At 45.2% G+C, this 17,302-nt stretch overlaps 1 protein-coding gene and 1 pseudogene across 1 annotated transcript in view; both read right to left on the bottom strand.

Moving 5' to 3' along the window:
- The window catches only part of LOC142584741 (fatty-acid amide hydrolase 2-A-like), a 108,093-nt gene that overhangs the window by 34,043 nt on the left and 56,748 nt on the right, over positions 1-17,302 (bottom strand). Inside the window, exons 2-3 of the mRNA XM_075694969.1 lie at positions 12,080-12,299; positions 9,162-9,371 (exon numbers count right to left, since the gene is read on the bottom strand). Of these exons, the coding sequence (XP_075551084.1) occupies positions 9,162-9,371; positions 12,080-12,299 (430 nt within the window). The remainder of the gene's footprint in view (positions 1-9,161; positions 9,372-12,079; positions 12,300-17,302) is intronic.
- LOC142584497 (uncharacterized) lies at positions 5,461-6,000 on the bottom strand (annotated as a pseudogene).

Below are 17,302 nucleotides of genomic sequence, written 5' to 3'. Positions count from 1 at the left end.
TCTTTAGTTTCAAATCAGGAGTAGGGAAATGATCTGGCAGTTTCAACATTGAGGTAGCCACTCTTTTGCTCCGCAGCATATTTGCGAACAGCTCACCAGGGGTTTCGTCCAACGCTTCTCTGTATGTGTCCCAGCGTGTCACAGCACAGAATTGTCGCCCAGCAGTGTGAAATCCGGTGATGTTGGTGAAGATCGGAAAGTGGTCACTGCCCATCCTGTCTGGGGCCGTTGCTGACGATACGACAAGGTCTGTAGAATGAATCACGAGGTCTATGGCACTCCATGAATCTGGTGGTCTGAAGAAAGTCGGTTTGCCATCGTTCGCGATACATAAGTCAGGAGCATCCGCGGCTGTGACAAGTTCCTTGCCTCGGGAATCTGCAATCTTATCTCCCCAAAGCGAATGATGTGCGTTAAAGTCGCCACAGATTATTATAGGAGAGGGGAAACGAATGCAAAGGTCCTTTATGAACGCCTCCATGGAGACCTTCCTGCGCGGACTTATATACACCGACACCACACTGAGTTTTCATTTTCCTAGGTACACTTGCACAGCGGCGACGTCCAAGAAGGTAGAACAAAGGTCTTGCACTGGTAAGGTGACGTGAGGTATTTCTCGCCTGATATATGTCATCGCACTTCCATTTGCAAATGATGGTATACTCGGATTTCCATGTCTGATGTACCCTGGGACCGTCCTTACATTTGGGAGACCGGCCTCCGAGAAGACTAGAATTGGTATAGGTATGTCTCGAAGGCAAAGGCTAAGTTCAGAAAGCCGCTGTAGAATACCGGCGCAGTTCCATTGCATTATTAAGGGCACTTTTGGACGACGGAATGGACCAAGTGGGCGAGACATTGCCATTATGCTACTGAGTGTATGTAGAAGTAGAGCAGAGTATTACTGACTCAAGAGCCAGCACTGCTTCCAGCATATCCTTCGTTGAACTAGCAGGCATCTTCGCGACGTGGGAACGTAGTGCCGTGAACAAAGCGCGTATCACATGCTGGCAGTTTTCCTGCTGACTGTTGCCAAGTGGTACTTGAGGTCGGTTTACTGCGGCCGCATAGGTGCGGTTTTCGGACTCTTTTCGAACAGGTCTCTCAGCCGCTGTGACCGTTTGCGTTGGCTCAATAACTTCGCTTATCGGTGTGAGACGCGGAAAATGAAATGCGTACTCTGTTTCCAAACCAGTTAGTTGTGGCGCTTTGGACGTTTTCTTCGTGTTCGATGGTGTGCTAGCACTCTTTGGGCCCAGAACAAACAACTTATTTCTTCGCTGAGCAGCTGTCCGCGCAGGACATCGATCGTAGCTAGCAGGATGGTCACCGCCGCAATTAGCACACAGAAAGTTGTCTTTACTTGTACACGTCTTAAAGTCATGAAGTCCCCCACAGCGCTTGCACCTCTGTTCCCCACGACAGTACTTAGCGATATGTCCGAAGTGCTGACACTTAAAACAGAGTGGTGGTGTCTCCACGTAGCCGACAAGCTTGTGTCTGGTGAAAGCAAGGTTGATCTTCTCCGGGCGTTCAGAATTTGGAGCAAATGTGAGAACCACCGAGTTAGTGCGCCTTGACTCCCATTCAGATGACGAGGTTTGGACCCGACGGATGATTCTTCTTGCATGCAATACTCCCTGAGGTCTCAGGTAGGTGAGCAGCTCTTCATCCGAGTACCATTTAGGGACTCCTCTAACAATGCACGTGTTTTTCATATAACTGTGTGGGACACGGGCAGATGTGACTATGCCGCCGATATTCTTGTTCTCTAGAAGGACGTTGGCTTGTCCTTCTGTCTCTACATCTAAGAGCAATGCTCCCTGTGCTGTGAAGTGGCTCTTCACTGGTCCTCCACGGAGAATCCTTTCAAGCTCAGAATACAGGACAATAGGGTTCACTTGCCTTAAATCATCTCTTTCGGATGTTGCAGTGATTAACACTGGAATGCCCTCCGCCCTGTCTTTACGATGGCGCACAATTCAGAAACCACCCTCGTCCATGTCTAGGTCTGAAGGGTTCGCCACGTTGTCGTCCTCGATGATAGTTGACTCGTCTTCAGATTCACCAGTGTCTTGTCGCTTGCAGTCAAGCTGGCCTGTACAAACCAGCTGGCGTTTCTGACCCGGTGTCAGCCCTTGGGAGGTCATGACGGGGTGCTCGTCGGTGCCAGCTTGGTTCCTTCTAGCACCTTGTGAGGCGGCAGGTGGCGCAGTACCCGTCGGTATCCGATACGGAAGGTACCTTTTCGAGTCGACAGACGTCTGGAACCGTTCTGACCAGTTATATTACCAGAAAATAACGAAAATAACGATAAATGTAGGCGGAGCTACTCATACAGGCTAGCAGCAGGTTCGTCGTCTTCTTCTCTGCCTGTTCTGAGGCACCATTAATGCATTAGATTAGAGTACATTCGCAAGCCTAGCAAAATGAGTCACTGAAATCAATTGCAATAGACTTTATATTTAGGTCAACGGTATGAAAAGGCCTGCATCTCGGAGCGGTTAAACTCGTTTACGTGAATCACAACAAGTCGCTTTCGTTTCTCACGACTTTCAAACCAATTAACTTCATGGTGGCTTTTAGGTAGATCAAGGGCGTAAGCTAAGTATCGGAACTATATAAAGCTCGAGTAATTGTGCTCACCCTGTCAAAACCATGCGGTGAAGAATTTAGTTCTTTCACGAATGTCGAGAACTAGAAAAATACAGGGACAATGTAGACTAAGTGTCTTTTAGTGCTCTAGGTTAGATAGGTTATTTGCGTTCCTTTGAATTATGCTCTATTTTCAATCTTACAATTTGAAAGTAAGCACAGAATCAAAGCTGTCATCATCCGTCAAGTAAATATATTAGTGTGATGTCAACACAGGCTTATAAAAATTTTCTCATCGACTAAGCTAAATGAAACCGTTCGTGATTTTAATCAATTCGCAGTAGCAAAATATAATGGTAAATTCATTTTTTTATGAATTTCAAGAAAGAATTTGACATTGTTTCCCGCAGAATGTTACTTTATACAGTAAATTAAGTCCCCCAAAACACGCAGTCGATAATGTGATTGTCAGCCTACCTAAGAAACTGGCAACAATATGCTGTTTACAAAGGGCACTCTTCAGAACGACTTTCATTAGATTCTGGCGACCCACGGGAATCCGTGCTTGGGCAGTTTTTATCTTATATTTATTAATGACAAAGTAAAGATACTTCAGTTAATATTAAATTGTACACTGATGATTGTGTTGTCACTCGGAGTTAAAAAGTGCGTCTAACGAGAAAAGCTGAACCAGGACTTCTAGAAGATTATTCAATGATGTTAATTCCGGCAAGTGGAAATCGATTTCAAAAATGTTTTATGACTATAACTCCGAAAAGAAAACCTTTAAAATTTAGGTTTGCTCCAAATAATCTGTTTCTTGATAAAACAACTCACTTCATATATTTAGGATATTGGATGAATAGGACCCTTCATTGGTCAAAGCACATTGTCGATCTGACAGCCAACCAAACGCGAAAACTGTTCTTTCTTTCAAGAGCTATAAAATTGTCAAGACCAGTTGTTGGGGTAGAAGACTAAAGAAATTTGTCTTACTACTTCTATGCTTCTATAATCTCTGACTGTTTGATTAAAACTCGTATTGACAAAACAGAACAAATACAAGACAAATTATGTACACGCGACGTATAATAGCTTGAAACACTATTCATGCAATAACAGCTCTTTTGGCCAAGGATAATTTTCTTGCCTTGTCCTTGGGGAACATCTGTTCCCGTGTTAATATTTTTACCCCGCACTTTATGAACCATACAATCCTGATTCATCAAAAGTAATTTCTTTGTTATCCGCATGTTGACCAGACAAAGGCATAATGAATAAAGTGTTGATTATTTTCTGTCGAATCTGGTGTGGTGCAATCGTGTTTTTCTTTCGTATGTTGATTTGTGCCTGTATTTCAAACCAGCCAGCGTTTACAATTTTATTGTAACATGGTCGATTTCGAAAGCTTGTTTACGATTGTTGTATTGACGCCAATACTTTCACAACTTCCCGTGTGAGTCACATTTAAGATTGAACTGATCTCAACAGGATACCAATATATAGTCGTCGAGCAATGCTTCAGAGTCTTCCTTATTGGACCCGCTAGACCATTCTGACCTACCGGCGGCAGCACCACCACTAATGTGGGAAGTGAAACGTTGGCCGCCATTACATGGACATTTCACAAATAACCATTATGCACGTTTCCATTTTTCTGTGATGCAAATATGATGCGAATTTTATTATTCATTTTTCAAGCGTTTCTACAGATATTTTTTTAGGTAAGCTCGGTGCGTCGTGATAATGAAGCAACCTTTATATTTAATAAAATCTTGGCATTTCGTGGCTTCGGTGGTAGTATTTTTGCCATTTAAGGTAGGCAAGTCTGGTATTTCTAACATTTTTGCAAAATTTGTAAGTGACTGCTTCCTAGTGCACCCTGCCAAAACTTCGGTGGGGAAAGTTTCGGCAGACATGCCATGTCAGACATGTCATGTCTTTCTCTAGCAATAGCCAGGTTGGCTTCTTGCATGTCAGCACACACTCTGACTGCGTTGGAATCATGATGTTTGGGAGCAACGACGATCGGTGCCACCAAAGGTGTCGGTTCGGTTATTTTCTCTATGATTTTAGCTTCTCCAGGTGTGTTAGCTAAGCATACATCGAATTTCACAATTGGCAAGGAATGCGACAGTCCTGTTTTTGGACGTCTTGTGAGATATTGGGCTTGACTTTAAGGTTCGTACGCTGACCAACCTTACTAAACAGTTATGGAAACCTTTTATTTGCATCGACTCTACTCTGTTTCGTAACCAGCTCAATTATCGTGATTAGCTATAGGTCTAATGCTGTTTTCTAGCTCAGACGCGATCGGTGTGCCCTTTTTACGATGTATACTGTTGCTTCGATGACCATGCCTTCAGCAGAGAACGTTGGAGAGAACTTTCCAATAACTGCGATTTCTTGGGTGACTCCATATGCTACTTGCTCTGTGGTTGTGTGCTCTAGCTGCATAGTCTGTAGAATGCTTTAGCCATGGTATTTCTTCGATAACGTTGACATCTGCGTCAGAGTCTACACAATGCTCAAGTGGTGTGTCGTCGAGTGAAATTGTTGCCTGTGACTCTTGACTATAACTTTGCAAATAAAGAAATGCGTAATCTTTTACTGTGGTGCCCTGCTGTGTGCTTGCGGGGTGCCCGTGTCGCCACTGGAGTGCGCAATTTGTCCTTTTTCTGCAGAACTGGGCGAAGAGGTTCCTCCTTTAACACTTGTGGCGACCACCCACGCTGGGCAGCTCATTTCCTCTCCTTTGTGAGCCCTAGCTCCTCTACAGCAGCTCCACTTCTCAGATTACTTGTTCTTGGAATGGTGGCTCAATAGCTTGTATTCTGACTGGCTGCTCGAACGCGCGTTGTCACGCTAATACTTCTTTGCGAGTTTCTGCAAAAGTTCGACACGCTCACAGCCTTCCATGCTGGCGGCTTGAATTTCTGCCACCTCGAGGCTGCGGCCTATTTCGATGACATTGCTCGTGACATCGCTCTCTTGTACTGCACTGCGGTGCAGTTTAGCTGCATTGGTGCCTTACATAATCTGCGATACCCCCATGTCTTGTTATTTTCCAAACTCGCATGTCGCAACTGGCGTGATGGATTTTTGCTTTGCTTGACAGAAAACATGGCTTTCGTAGGCCGCGTTCTTTTTTGGCACGAGATGTATGTTCAACTTGTCGACTGCGGAGTCATAGTCCGTTCTGCGATCCGGAAGCGTCAGAAAAATGTCGTACACCGCATCCCCTGCGTATTGTAACAACATAGCGTGTTTGAGGGTGGTATTCTGCAAGTTTGTTGCTAGTAGAAAGTTTTCAAAACGGCTTTGTCATTTAGTCCAGCAACGCGCGAGCGACGTGGGACCTGAGTAAGAGTCGCACGGCGGGAAGGCGAGTAGCATGACTTCCATGTTGCGTGGCTATGTTATTGATCTGCGTTCGCTGATTTCAGTTTCTTGGCTTCTTCTGGTGCCGTGTGGGCTCCTCAAAACAGGATGATGCTCGTCGCCAGCTTGTATTACCTACCGATGTGGGAGTTACGTCTGTTCTGGATGGAAAGAACTTGATTGGAAGTGAACCTGAAAGGACCGTTTATTTTATCTCAGTGGAATGCGACGTTCGCGGTTACCGTCTCCTTATCAGCCCTGTCACTGAGACGATTTTTTCCGTACTGCGCGTAGGGGGTGCTGCCTGTTGCTACAGGTGTGTTCAGAGATGCACACAGATAGGCTTACTTACTCGTTCAGCAAGAGAACGCATCCCAGCAGATTGGATAACCACAAAATCATAAGTGCTGCTCTTCATCACTTGTTTTATGGCTCGCTGCGACTGAATGAATTTCGTTACAATTCGTTCACTGTTATTAGGTAGAGTCACCCATCAAAATATACGCTGTTTTATTTCTTTGAGCAGCATGAGATTCGCTAAAGAAGCAAAATCCCCGTGAAACACGGGTGGATCGCCTTAAGTATAAAGTTGATGTGCATTGTTGTTCTTGCAACCTAAGAAGTTATCTGTTTAACCAGAAATTTAAGGTTAAAGTTAAGGCAAATTTTAATTTGCCTGTAAACCCATGTTTCTTTAACGCTTGTAGGCAATTCTAATCAATAACTGATCCTACACTCAACATACAAAAATATGCGCACTGGAAAAGTAAGAAGTACTGCAAACAACTTCAAACATATGATATTACTTATTCAAGCTGTTCAAATGCAGCATCATAACATGGATGTATCTAAATGAACTGCTTTTATCGTATTTTCTCTGTAAATGCCTAATGTACTATTTTAAGCATAAAGAGGCGGCGATGAGACACTTATTTCAGTTGCAATAGATATATGGCGCTTCGCTGAATGTGTGTGAAAATCGATGTGAGGCGGGCTTAATAATCTTGCTAATAATTTTCACCGAAGGTAACGTTATATTATTCTCAGAAAACACTTGAGCAGGCTTAGAATCTCAGGCCTTAGCACTCTTATTTGTTTTTCACGCCACGTTCAGTAGTCTTGTCAATATCTTTTACACTCTAAAACTTTGCTCTTTTTGATATACTATAAACATTTTCCCTGTAACAATTAATACCATATCCGTTTACATACCCATGAATGCGCAACTTATGTAATCAAGCCACATCAAGGCCATCAACGTCTGCGTCACTCAGCTGCCTCATTTCGTACAGAGCCTATGAAATGGAAGATCAGCATTAAGTTTTGCAAAACTGCTTTATTGTCGTTCACTAGAAGCTCTCCTCAATTTGTCTTTGGCCCCAATTTCATTGCTCCATCGCTAGAACCTCTTGTTTTGGCGTGATCGTCACGAATAATTTTCCCTGTTCAGCCCATATTGCTGTTATTATCAAAGCACTAGAAAAATCAGATATCTCCGTCGCATACTAAAATCACATTTTCAGGATACTAAGCTACTGTTGAATAAGTCATTCATTGACCTCATTCTTGAATAAGCAGCTGCTGTTTGCTGTCCTCACAAGCAGTGTGATATTAAAAAAATTTATACAGCACAAAAGAAAGAAGTACAGTTTATTTGCTGCTGTGTCTTTGATTTTTCCCCATCCTTAACAATGCCTTTGATAAGATACACCTCGTTCCCACACCGCGCTGTTGAATCAATAATGTTTAGGCAGCGGGTCTTGTCGTCTGTCTCGCACAAAATATATTACGCCTAATGGGTCTTCTACGACAAGGAATTTCCGTGAACTTGATACTTTTTTTTCTTTCGCTCCTATGAACTCTTTCAAAAGCACTTTTTCCCCGTGAACCATTGATGCCGCGAAATCTTCGTCAAGAGACACGCGTTTTTTAGCAACTGGACCACTTTTTGGAAGCGATTAACTATAAGTTGCCCATCCTATACTTTTGTATCCGTTTTGTTCAGTGTGCGCACTAACATGTCCCCTCCCGCCTCCTAGCGCGCGCACATCTTCCCGCTTCTACTTCTACGCACGTGTGAAGGCGGCGCGCACCCTCCCCGCCTTTCTCCATTGAGACATCGCCGCATCAAGCACCACCCTTCTGGGCTCATTCTTGCAAGCTTTCACCCGCACATACGGCATACGGCATGCGGCTGCAATGTTATTACACTTCGGCTTACTACGGAACATCATGGTGACACCGACGGCGACGATGACGCCGGAAATTCGGCATGAGTGTCCATATAGCTGCCCCGGCAATAAAATAAAATATCGTGAGCCATTCCCTTCTGTGAAGGTAGTTGACCATCGTAGCTGTTTAGCACACGACACGGAGGTGACATAATTTTGAACAAAGGTAGGCACTCATTTATTGTCTTGAGGGATGGTCATCCTGACGAAAGGTACGCACACTCATTTAATGTCTTTGTCGGTGGTCGTTATCTCGCTCGAAACTGCAATCAAATTCTTTTATAATGACAAATAGATGCCTGGGTGGTCGGTTGGGCCGGATCGGTGTAGCATCGCAAGGGATACATCTGCAACACGGAACGCGTAAACCGCCGCCATTTCGGTACCGACATATCCACATCACATGTAGCAAAATCACTTACTACATTGAAAGCATTGACAGCGACAACAGGGGTAGTGTCACCGCAGCTAAGGCACGCAAAGTGAGTAGCCATGAACCTTACGGGACTATGAATCATTGCATTTTTGCTTGCTTACCGGGGTATGAGCCATTGGCGATGACGGTTTTCGACATGCTGTTATATATGTTCTATGCGTGATTAGAAATAATTTAGGCACTATTTACTTCATTTTGCTGAGTGCTTGTTGCCTCTGCCTTACGGGGCTATGAGCCATTGCATTTTTTGCTTGCTGACGGGAGCACGAATGCTTGCGGGATTATAAGCCGTTGATGATGATAGCTTTTGTTCAGGGAGAACACAATTGCACGGAACCCTAGCCGTATATAGCTTCGCTGTAATAAACAATCCTGAACATTGCAAGGCTGATAAGATATCCTCATTATTAATGCCTGCACGGTAGGCATGCGAGATCGCCTAAGTACATACAAACATCTCATAGCGCAGTTCCGTCCCCTCATCAAGGTAGTTGGGGCGCAGTAAAAGTCATGCTCACCGCTGCTTCCTCCGGGCACGCGACGTGTATCGTACGGGTTACGAGTGGCTCCGTCAAGCGTGTTCTCGCATTCGCACCAGAGCAGCTGCTCCGGAACGTTGGTCATCGCCACCAGAATTGCTCCTGCAGCACGAAGTCTGGAAACTACGACTGCATCCTGGTTAGCTCGGCGTCCCTTGCTGAAAGCAGAGCCGACGTCGTACCGCATGCCTGCAAATGTAAACCGCAGATAGTTGGCAGTAGGCAGGCGTACATGCTGTCGTCGTGAATCGTTTCGCTCATTCAACATAGGTTGGCCTTTAACATGCGGCTGTCTATTTCCTGTGAACCATGTTCCCACATGCGACGGCAAACATATGAAAACGGTGCGTCCATACGAAAAACAAAGCACAGATACGTTACAACGTGTCACTTCTCGAGCTTGTTTGTCAAGAAAAAGAGGCCCGTGTGCAGGATTGTTCAGCCCGAGAACCACACAGAAAATGGCAGTAAAATACATTGTCACACAAGCTTGCAACAATCACTGCCTACACAAATTAAGTATACATCCCATTTCGTATTGATGCAGAGTATACGTATTGCGTAACTTGTTAGGAACCCTTTGCTTCATGATTGTACTATGGCACAAAGCTCGTAGGCGGTGAAGCTCCCAATCGTTGCCAGAAAAGCATCCTGAGCGAACCTGTGCATCACTAGCTCCAGCGGTGACCCATTGCTAACGGTTCTATCTGGCCTTTTTTTTTTACCATTTGGCATGGGCATTGTGCCTGATGACGACCTCACCATCACTACACCACATGCTTACAGCTCTAAAGAGGCAACAGCTGTCAGTAAAAGGCACTTCAATTCTATTTTGCTTTCGCGTGTGTAATGTGTTATATATCCCTCTCGCGTACCCATGTAGCATGCTATACAGACACAAACTGTAGCCAGCCTCTACCTTTTGTCTGTGAAATCTTTATTTGCCTAAGTGATTATTTGGAATACACTGTCTAATATGCATGAGTGAACATTTTCTAATAATAAAATTTTCTTACGTTAAGTAGAAGTGGAATATGAGTGAATATGTGAGACAAAAAGCGCACTGCAAGCCCACCCATGGCAATGCACGGCATACTTGGTTTGAGACAAACTGATCAGACGCGCCTTATTATTCTTAAACCCGGAGCAGGTCGACAAACTCGATAAGAACTCATTACATCCAATATTCACACAAGATGAGAAGCTGTTTAAGATTCCGGCAGGTACAGCTATACAATCTTAAGACAATTTACGGTAGTGTCCGCGTACACAACGATCCGCCCGCGCCGTATCACAGAGCCGGACTACGCTAGTATTGAGGGTAGGCACACGCGTGCGCAGTGTCCGCCGCTGCGAACATTGTCTCGTAGGTTATGTCATATCGCACAGCAAGATTACTAGAACGACATCTTGCGTAGACAATTTATGAATCGCCGTTGGAATCATAAGTAGTACACGGAAGCTCAAACGACTTTGAAGGTATTCATTGAGAAGGCACATTGCTGCTCTTATTTGTTGTTTGATTCCGTTCAATAGTAGCCACGCAGCATTTCGTTAGAGCAGACAGGCGGTTAGTGTTATCAGCTGTATTCATTTATGAAGCTATTTACACATCAAAATAAATCCGCTGGATTTCGAGCGTGCGTATTGCTAAAGTAGCATTTGCTAAGCAACATTCACTGTAGGTGAGAAGGGAAACCGAGGGGCTCGATTGTGTTAATCCTTACCACATAACGTCAACAGACAATAAAGCCAACGAAAGCATCTGAAAATAACGGTGATTGAAATTGAAACGTAGAAAACGATCAAGAAAAGGGAAATGAAAGTGGATGAATAGATTGCTTGTAGCCGGTAGGAGCCGAACCCTCAAGCTTTGCATTACGCGTGGGTTGCACTAGCAATTGTGCTACGGCGACGGCTATCAATTCGTCCACTAACTTGGGTATTTGTTTTACTAGACCTGGCCCTATGGGTGTTAGCCAGCGCCACACAGAGCCATGGTAGGCGGATATTCCGTAGCCCAACCATTTAACTGCCCAGAACCGGCGACAAGTTATCTTTTTGTCCGCTTTCATTTCCATTTTCTTCATTAGTTTCTACGTCCCGATTTCAACCACAGTTAATTTCCACGATGTTTTCGTTGGCTTTATTGTCTGTTGGGTTTATGTAGTCATGATCCGCCGTAGGTAATATTTGTAAATATGCTTTTTAAAGCTAAATTTATTAGGTAACCAAACTGCAGAACATGAGAAGTTCAACGCTAACTGGCGCTGGTTATTGTCAGAACAAATTATCAGCCGAAAATTATCGTCTAAAAGGTTTGTATAAGAATCCCAAAAGCCGTTAGACGGCACAAGAACGACGTTCATGCAACTGCACGAGCGGTTTTATGTTCAAATTGCGACCGAACAGCCATGATCTAGGCGCGTGCACCGACTAGCTCGAAATCTCTGTATATCATCCTGCGGATCAAACTATGCTTTCAGGTGCTTCTTAAAATGAGTAATACACTAAATATATCTTTGGTGCGATGTTTAAAGGCAACATTGTTTCGGCACTTACGCGACAAAATTGGACCAAACTGGCCGCTGGAAACGTTTCTTGCAAGTGTTTGTATTGAAGCATTAAAATTCCCAGTTTGAACCTTAGCCAAATAAATAATATCCGTGAGAGGTTTGACACTGCTTTGACCAAAAGAGGCATTACGCATAAAAAAAATGTAAATATATCCCATATCTACATCCTGAATGACTTCCCCTGTATTTTACTTATCGCCATTGAAAAAAACACAAAACACGTAGGACCTTTATTGAGACTGCTGTTGACTTGCGCTATGCCCCCCCCCCCCCCCAAGTTCGATGGTATCGGCCACAATAACCTTATCGTAACAAGCATACCTTTGACGGCAACGCAATTCTTGGTGGTGATGGGCACTCCCAGGAGCGGCTCTTCCTGCTCCATCTGCTGCACGGTGCGGCTGCCGGAGGCCACGAGCCTGTCGACCTCCTCGGCCTTGCGCAGGGCGTCTTCGTAGGCGTCTTCGATCACCGCGTTCAGGAGAGGCTGCACTTCCTGTATGCGGTTGATGTACGCCCGCACTACGTCGGAGCTCTTGACCTGCGTGTGAAGAGGGGTGACGGAGTTGGCTGATAAACACGAGATGCAAAGAAAAGTAGCCTTTAGGAAATGTGCTTTTTTATTTTTGCAAGAAAGCAAGGCTTGAAATCCGTGAGATATAGTCACTATATTTGCCCAAACTGAACAGTGTTCTTATTCTTTCACGCTTTACTTCTACTTCACTTTTTCTTAGTAATAATACATTCAGTGGACGACCTCGGATGTTCGCGCGCGACGGCCAAAGCGGTCGGCGCCATGCCATTTGTGTGAAAGAGGAGGACAATCGAATGGCTGTAGTTTTATTAGTAAAATATTCAAAATTTGACACTTCGCTGATGATTACAAGTAAGCTCAATTTCTAATCAGTACTCGCAGGGAAGGTAGCCAAGATGACTCAGCGCACTTAAATTCCTTTGCTGCCTTTTTCACATTTAGAATGTTTCGGATATTTTACATCAACATAAATGCATGCAATAAACTGCGACTATAGCCTAGCCCCTTATATTCCACCGTGGTGGTGTTTTCGCCGAGGTGCAGCGCTACTAAGCCCGAGGACGCGGGGTCGAATCCCGGCCGTAATTTCGATGGGGGCGAAGTGCAAGTTCGCCTGTGCACCGTGCATTCGGAGCACACTAAACAACCACAGGCGGTCATAATTAATCCGGAGTTCCTACTACGGAGCGCCTCAAAATAAACTCGTGGTTTTGGCACGCAATATCCCAGAATTTAATTTTAATTTTCTAGCCCCTTAAAGATATGAATTGCAGGCATGGCCGGGCAGCCTCGTTTTAAATTACTTCTCCCGCATCAAGCTGCATCTGCGTGGGCGACGGTTCGCCCTCCCACAAAATTGTCCGCACCAAGCGCACTTCCATAGAACGCATTTGCTTACAGTGTTGCCGGGGTTATTTTAGTTATAGAAAATTTTGTAGTGATGGTGGCGATAACCCTGATGTTCGGCTTCGCAATACGTACATGGCCTCAAGAATTACATTGACTGCATCAATTTTAAGAACTGCCTAAATTCTTTCACGCAAGGCCGTCTGTAGCGCATATAATCGAAGCAATTACAATGGTCTATTTCTGAAGCTTGCGATGGGCAGGAAAAATCGCTGGGCACTTTTTGCGGGCAAACGAGATTCGTGAGTCTCTAGTAAATAAACAGATAAATAAATACCGAACGCGTTCGTTTAAAGCGCACGCTGTCATTCGCTCACTGGTTAATGTTTCGTAGGAGAGCCCTGTCTCGATACGCCGACTTATCGTGCAGGCTGGATTAAGTATGTGAAAAACACCAACGTAATATGTTCTGGCCAGGTGAGTTATTTTTAGGGAGGGGGGGAGGATGACTGCGAGATTGGTTTATTTTTCTCTGCACTTTTCTTGAATCGTCACATAGTTGACGTAATTCGCGAATACTATTCCCTTCTTTTCACTGTAGTTACTAGCAACACGCATGGAGCAGGCGTATACAGACTGCTCACACATGTATACGGTTGGTCAAGCGTCGAATAAGGTTGCGCGCTGGACTTGTTGGCGAGTCATATGAAATGCCATTGACGTGACGCATCGAAGACGAGACGAAGGGGCACAGAAACACACTGTGTGCGTATTTCTGTGTCCCACCGTCTCGTCGTAGATGCGCTACGCCAATGGCACTTACTAGCCAAGCGTATTGTCTCCATGCGTACATAGAATCGATATCTAACAGCCAGAGCATGCTTGCTTTATTGTTATTATTATTATTATTACTTTATTACACTGCGCCTCAGAAACAAGAGATAGCAAAAATGAGTACTCATAGAAAAGATAATGAAAAACCTCGTCACAACCAACAATTTGGTGTAAAATAAAAAACTAGGATGATGCTTAAGCTTCACCTTTAAGAGTGGAGCGCGATAGCATTCAAAGATCCCGGACTGCTTCTCACGCTTCCAGGCAACTGCAGCTTACGTAACCATAAAGTTTACCGGGAAACGCTGGCGGCGAACGCTATGCACGAAGGCGAGCTTTCTGGTAGAAACGCGGCCTCTTGCGTACCACCTGAAGGTGTTCCGCGGAAACGGGCGCGCCCCTCCGTGGCCTTCGAGATTTGCGCACGCCGGCGCAGGCAAATCGCGGACGCCGTGGCCACTTTATCAATGGTAGAAACGCTGGAAAAGTTCTTTGAGTTTCCACGTAACATAATTATGTTTTCTCGTGTATTCAAATTACAATCTGACGATATCGCGCATGTAAGTTCTGTGTGAGTCGTACTTTATGATTTTGTAGACGTATTTTACTCGGAGAAATTTAATGAGTTCAGGAATTTGTTTGCTCTTCACGGAGGGTCTGCGTGTTTGGGTACGCGTGATTTGGTTTGCATGGTTCGGAATGATTTCGCAGGTGTCGTAATTATAAGAACCTAGAATCTAAGAACAGTTTCACCCTTTGGGGTGTATATTTGCCACACAACAATAATCGCCGTTTTCCTTTCTTGCGAACAATGCGCTCGTTACTTTCCTGTAGAGAATGGTCTGTCATGCTGATAACCCGCATCGGAATTTTCCGGCTGCGCGTTATCCCTAACGCCGAATTTTCTTCGACATGGAGCCCTTAACGAAAGGAGTAGGTAAAAGTACGTCCGACATCTCTCTCGAGCACTATCTTACGACGAATACCGTGGTTTTTTTATAAAAGCACGTCCGTCGTTTCTCGCTGGCTTTTCCTAGTTTCACGTAAGGGCTAAATACGTGCTTCCCTGGCGCCAGCACTTATGCGTGTGTTGTGGTGAAGCGTGCCTGCATAGAGCAAGGAATTCAACAGGAAGGGACACTCAGCGAAAACAGGCAACGAGAAATACGTCACGCTAGTATTGACATCAGCCGTTAGAATCACACGAGAATCGCAAAAAGAGTGTCAAATGAAGTGAAGAGACAATGTTCTAGTTGTTTTTGTCTATTTCCAGCAAAAACTAACAAGTTCAGCTATACGCAACACTACTTTCTGACTTAATTTTCTTGACTTAGCTAGCGACAAACCAATGGCACGTCAGATGCACGCGCCATGCGCCACGACACCCCAGGCAAGTGAGTGAGCACACGCGAGCATTAGGCTGTTCGGCCGCCCGTTTGTCTTTTTTTTGATGCAACTCTGCTCTCTTGTGATATCGGCGTTTATTAATGTGATAGCGTTCTGGGCCCACTGTCGCAGAAATTTCAATGCATAATGTAACCGCGCAAACGACAACGAACGAAGAAGGAAACACATTGGACAAGCGCGGAACTTCAACTCAGATTCACTACAGGAAAGTCACAACATTTATATATGTATCATAATCACACTTCATAATCATCGGACAACCATCACTCCAAACTTGCATGCGGGCGTAAGAGGCACAAATTTCTATGTAAATAATTTGACTCTTTGACTCAACGACACTGAAGAGGTGCTTACGCGGCTGGCAGATTGCATTTTTATGCAATATGCCTCATAGATTTCTCGGCTCAGTTGTGACTAAAACATCTTCAAGACTTTCGTGTCGCGAACCTAGGCATGCATTTACGACAATGGCGACAATGGTCAGCCAGTTTTCCACCCACCGCCAATCTTTCTACCCCTGCGCGGTGCTCCTGCAGTCTGGTTGTGGTAACAACTTTATTGAGACTCTGCTCAGTTATGATCTGGCAGGCCCGAGTCCTAGAATGGCCCCTCACGAGGAGCGACCCTTTCGGCCCAGGCAACGAGGGCTTTTTGTACTTTTTCATCCGGCGTTCTGAGCAGCTCTTCCCACGTCTGTTGTGAGGGAGCTGGCAGGAGCGACCTGGGAGGGGGTAAGCCCTCGCACCCCCAAAGAATGTGATTTTGGGTAGCCAATGTTTGATTTGTGCAATTTTGACATATTGGGTTCCTTAGCCCGTTGGTAATTATGGCTAGCCAATGTGGGCTGGGGAACGATTTAGTTTGGATTCTACGCAGGATCGAGGCTTGCGCTTGCATGAGGCTTGCGTTTGGGGGCGGGTAGATTCGCCTTTTTTGCTTGTAATAGTTTGTTATTTCATGGTATGTCGTCCGTGCCTCATCCATGGGATCCGAGTCTGAGGGGCACACCTCCCGGTTGATTAGACCTCGGGCAACCCAGTGCGCCTCCTCATTCCCTTGATTCCCCGAATGGGCAGGGACCCATACGAGTTCAACAGTGTTTTCATTATTAAAGTCCCGTAGGACTCGCGCTGCACAGACGCCTATGCCGCCTCTCGAAAAGTTGACTATTGCCCCTTTTGGAGTAGCTTATAATAGTTTGCACGGAGGGATTCATGATGGCCAAAGCAATGGCACTCTCTTCCGCTTCCACGGTGGACGCTGTTTTTATGGTCGCGGCGTTGAGGATACTTCTCTCTCCGGTCACGACGCTCACTACGTAAGTTTGGTGATTTTGCTTTGCCGCATCGACATAAGCGGTGTGCTGGTTGCTTTGGTACCTTTCTTGAAGGGCCTTGGCTCTGGCAGACCGCCTCTTGTCGTGTCTCCCAGAGGGCATGTTCTTGGGTAACGGTTTTATAACCAAACGGCTTTTGACCACACCAAGTAATGTTGTTCTTCCTGCTGAATTCATAACGGGATTCAGCCCGAGTTTACTTAGAATAACCCTGCCAGTTGCGGTGCGGGAGAGTCGTTCACGTTGGGCTGTTTTATGGGCTTCCACGAGTTCGTCTAGGGTATTGTATATACCTAGCTGAAGTAATCGTTCAGTGTTCGCATACCTCTGATGTTTAAACACCGTTGATGTTTAAACACCTTCGTCCGTTGTCGTTTGCGCGGTTACATTGTGCATTCAAATAATCATAATCATCATCATCAGCCTCGCTACGCCCACTTGAAGGAAAAGGCCTCTCCCATACTTCTCCAACTACCCCGGTCATGTGCTAATTGTGGCCATGTTGTCCCTGCAAACTTCTTAATCTCATCCGCCCACCTAACTTTCGGCCGCCCCCTGCTACGCTTCCCTTTCCTTGGAATGCAGT

This window comes from Dermacentor variabilis, chromosome 6, assembly GCF_050947875.1.
Source record: "Dermacentor variabilis isolate Ectoservices chromosome 6, ASM5094787v1, whole genome shotgun sequence".
NCBI lineage: Eukaryota > Metazoa > Arthropoda > Arachnida > Ixodida > Ixodidae > Dermacentor > Dermacentor variabilis.
Note: the sequence above shows the minus strand (reverse complement) of the source record. Positions and strands in the feature narration are given on the sequence as shown.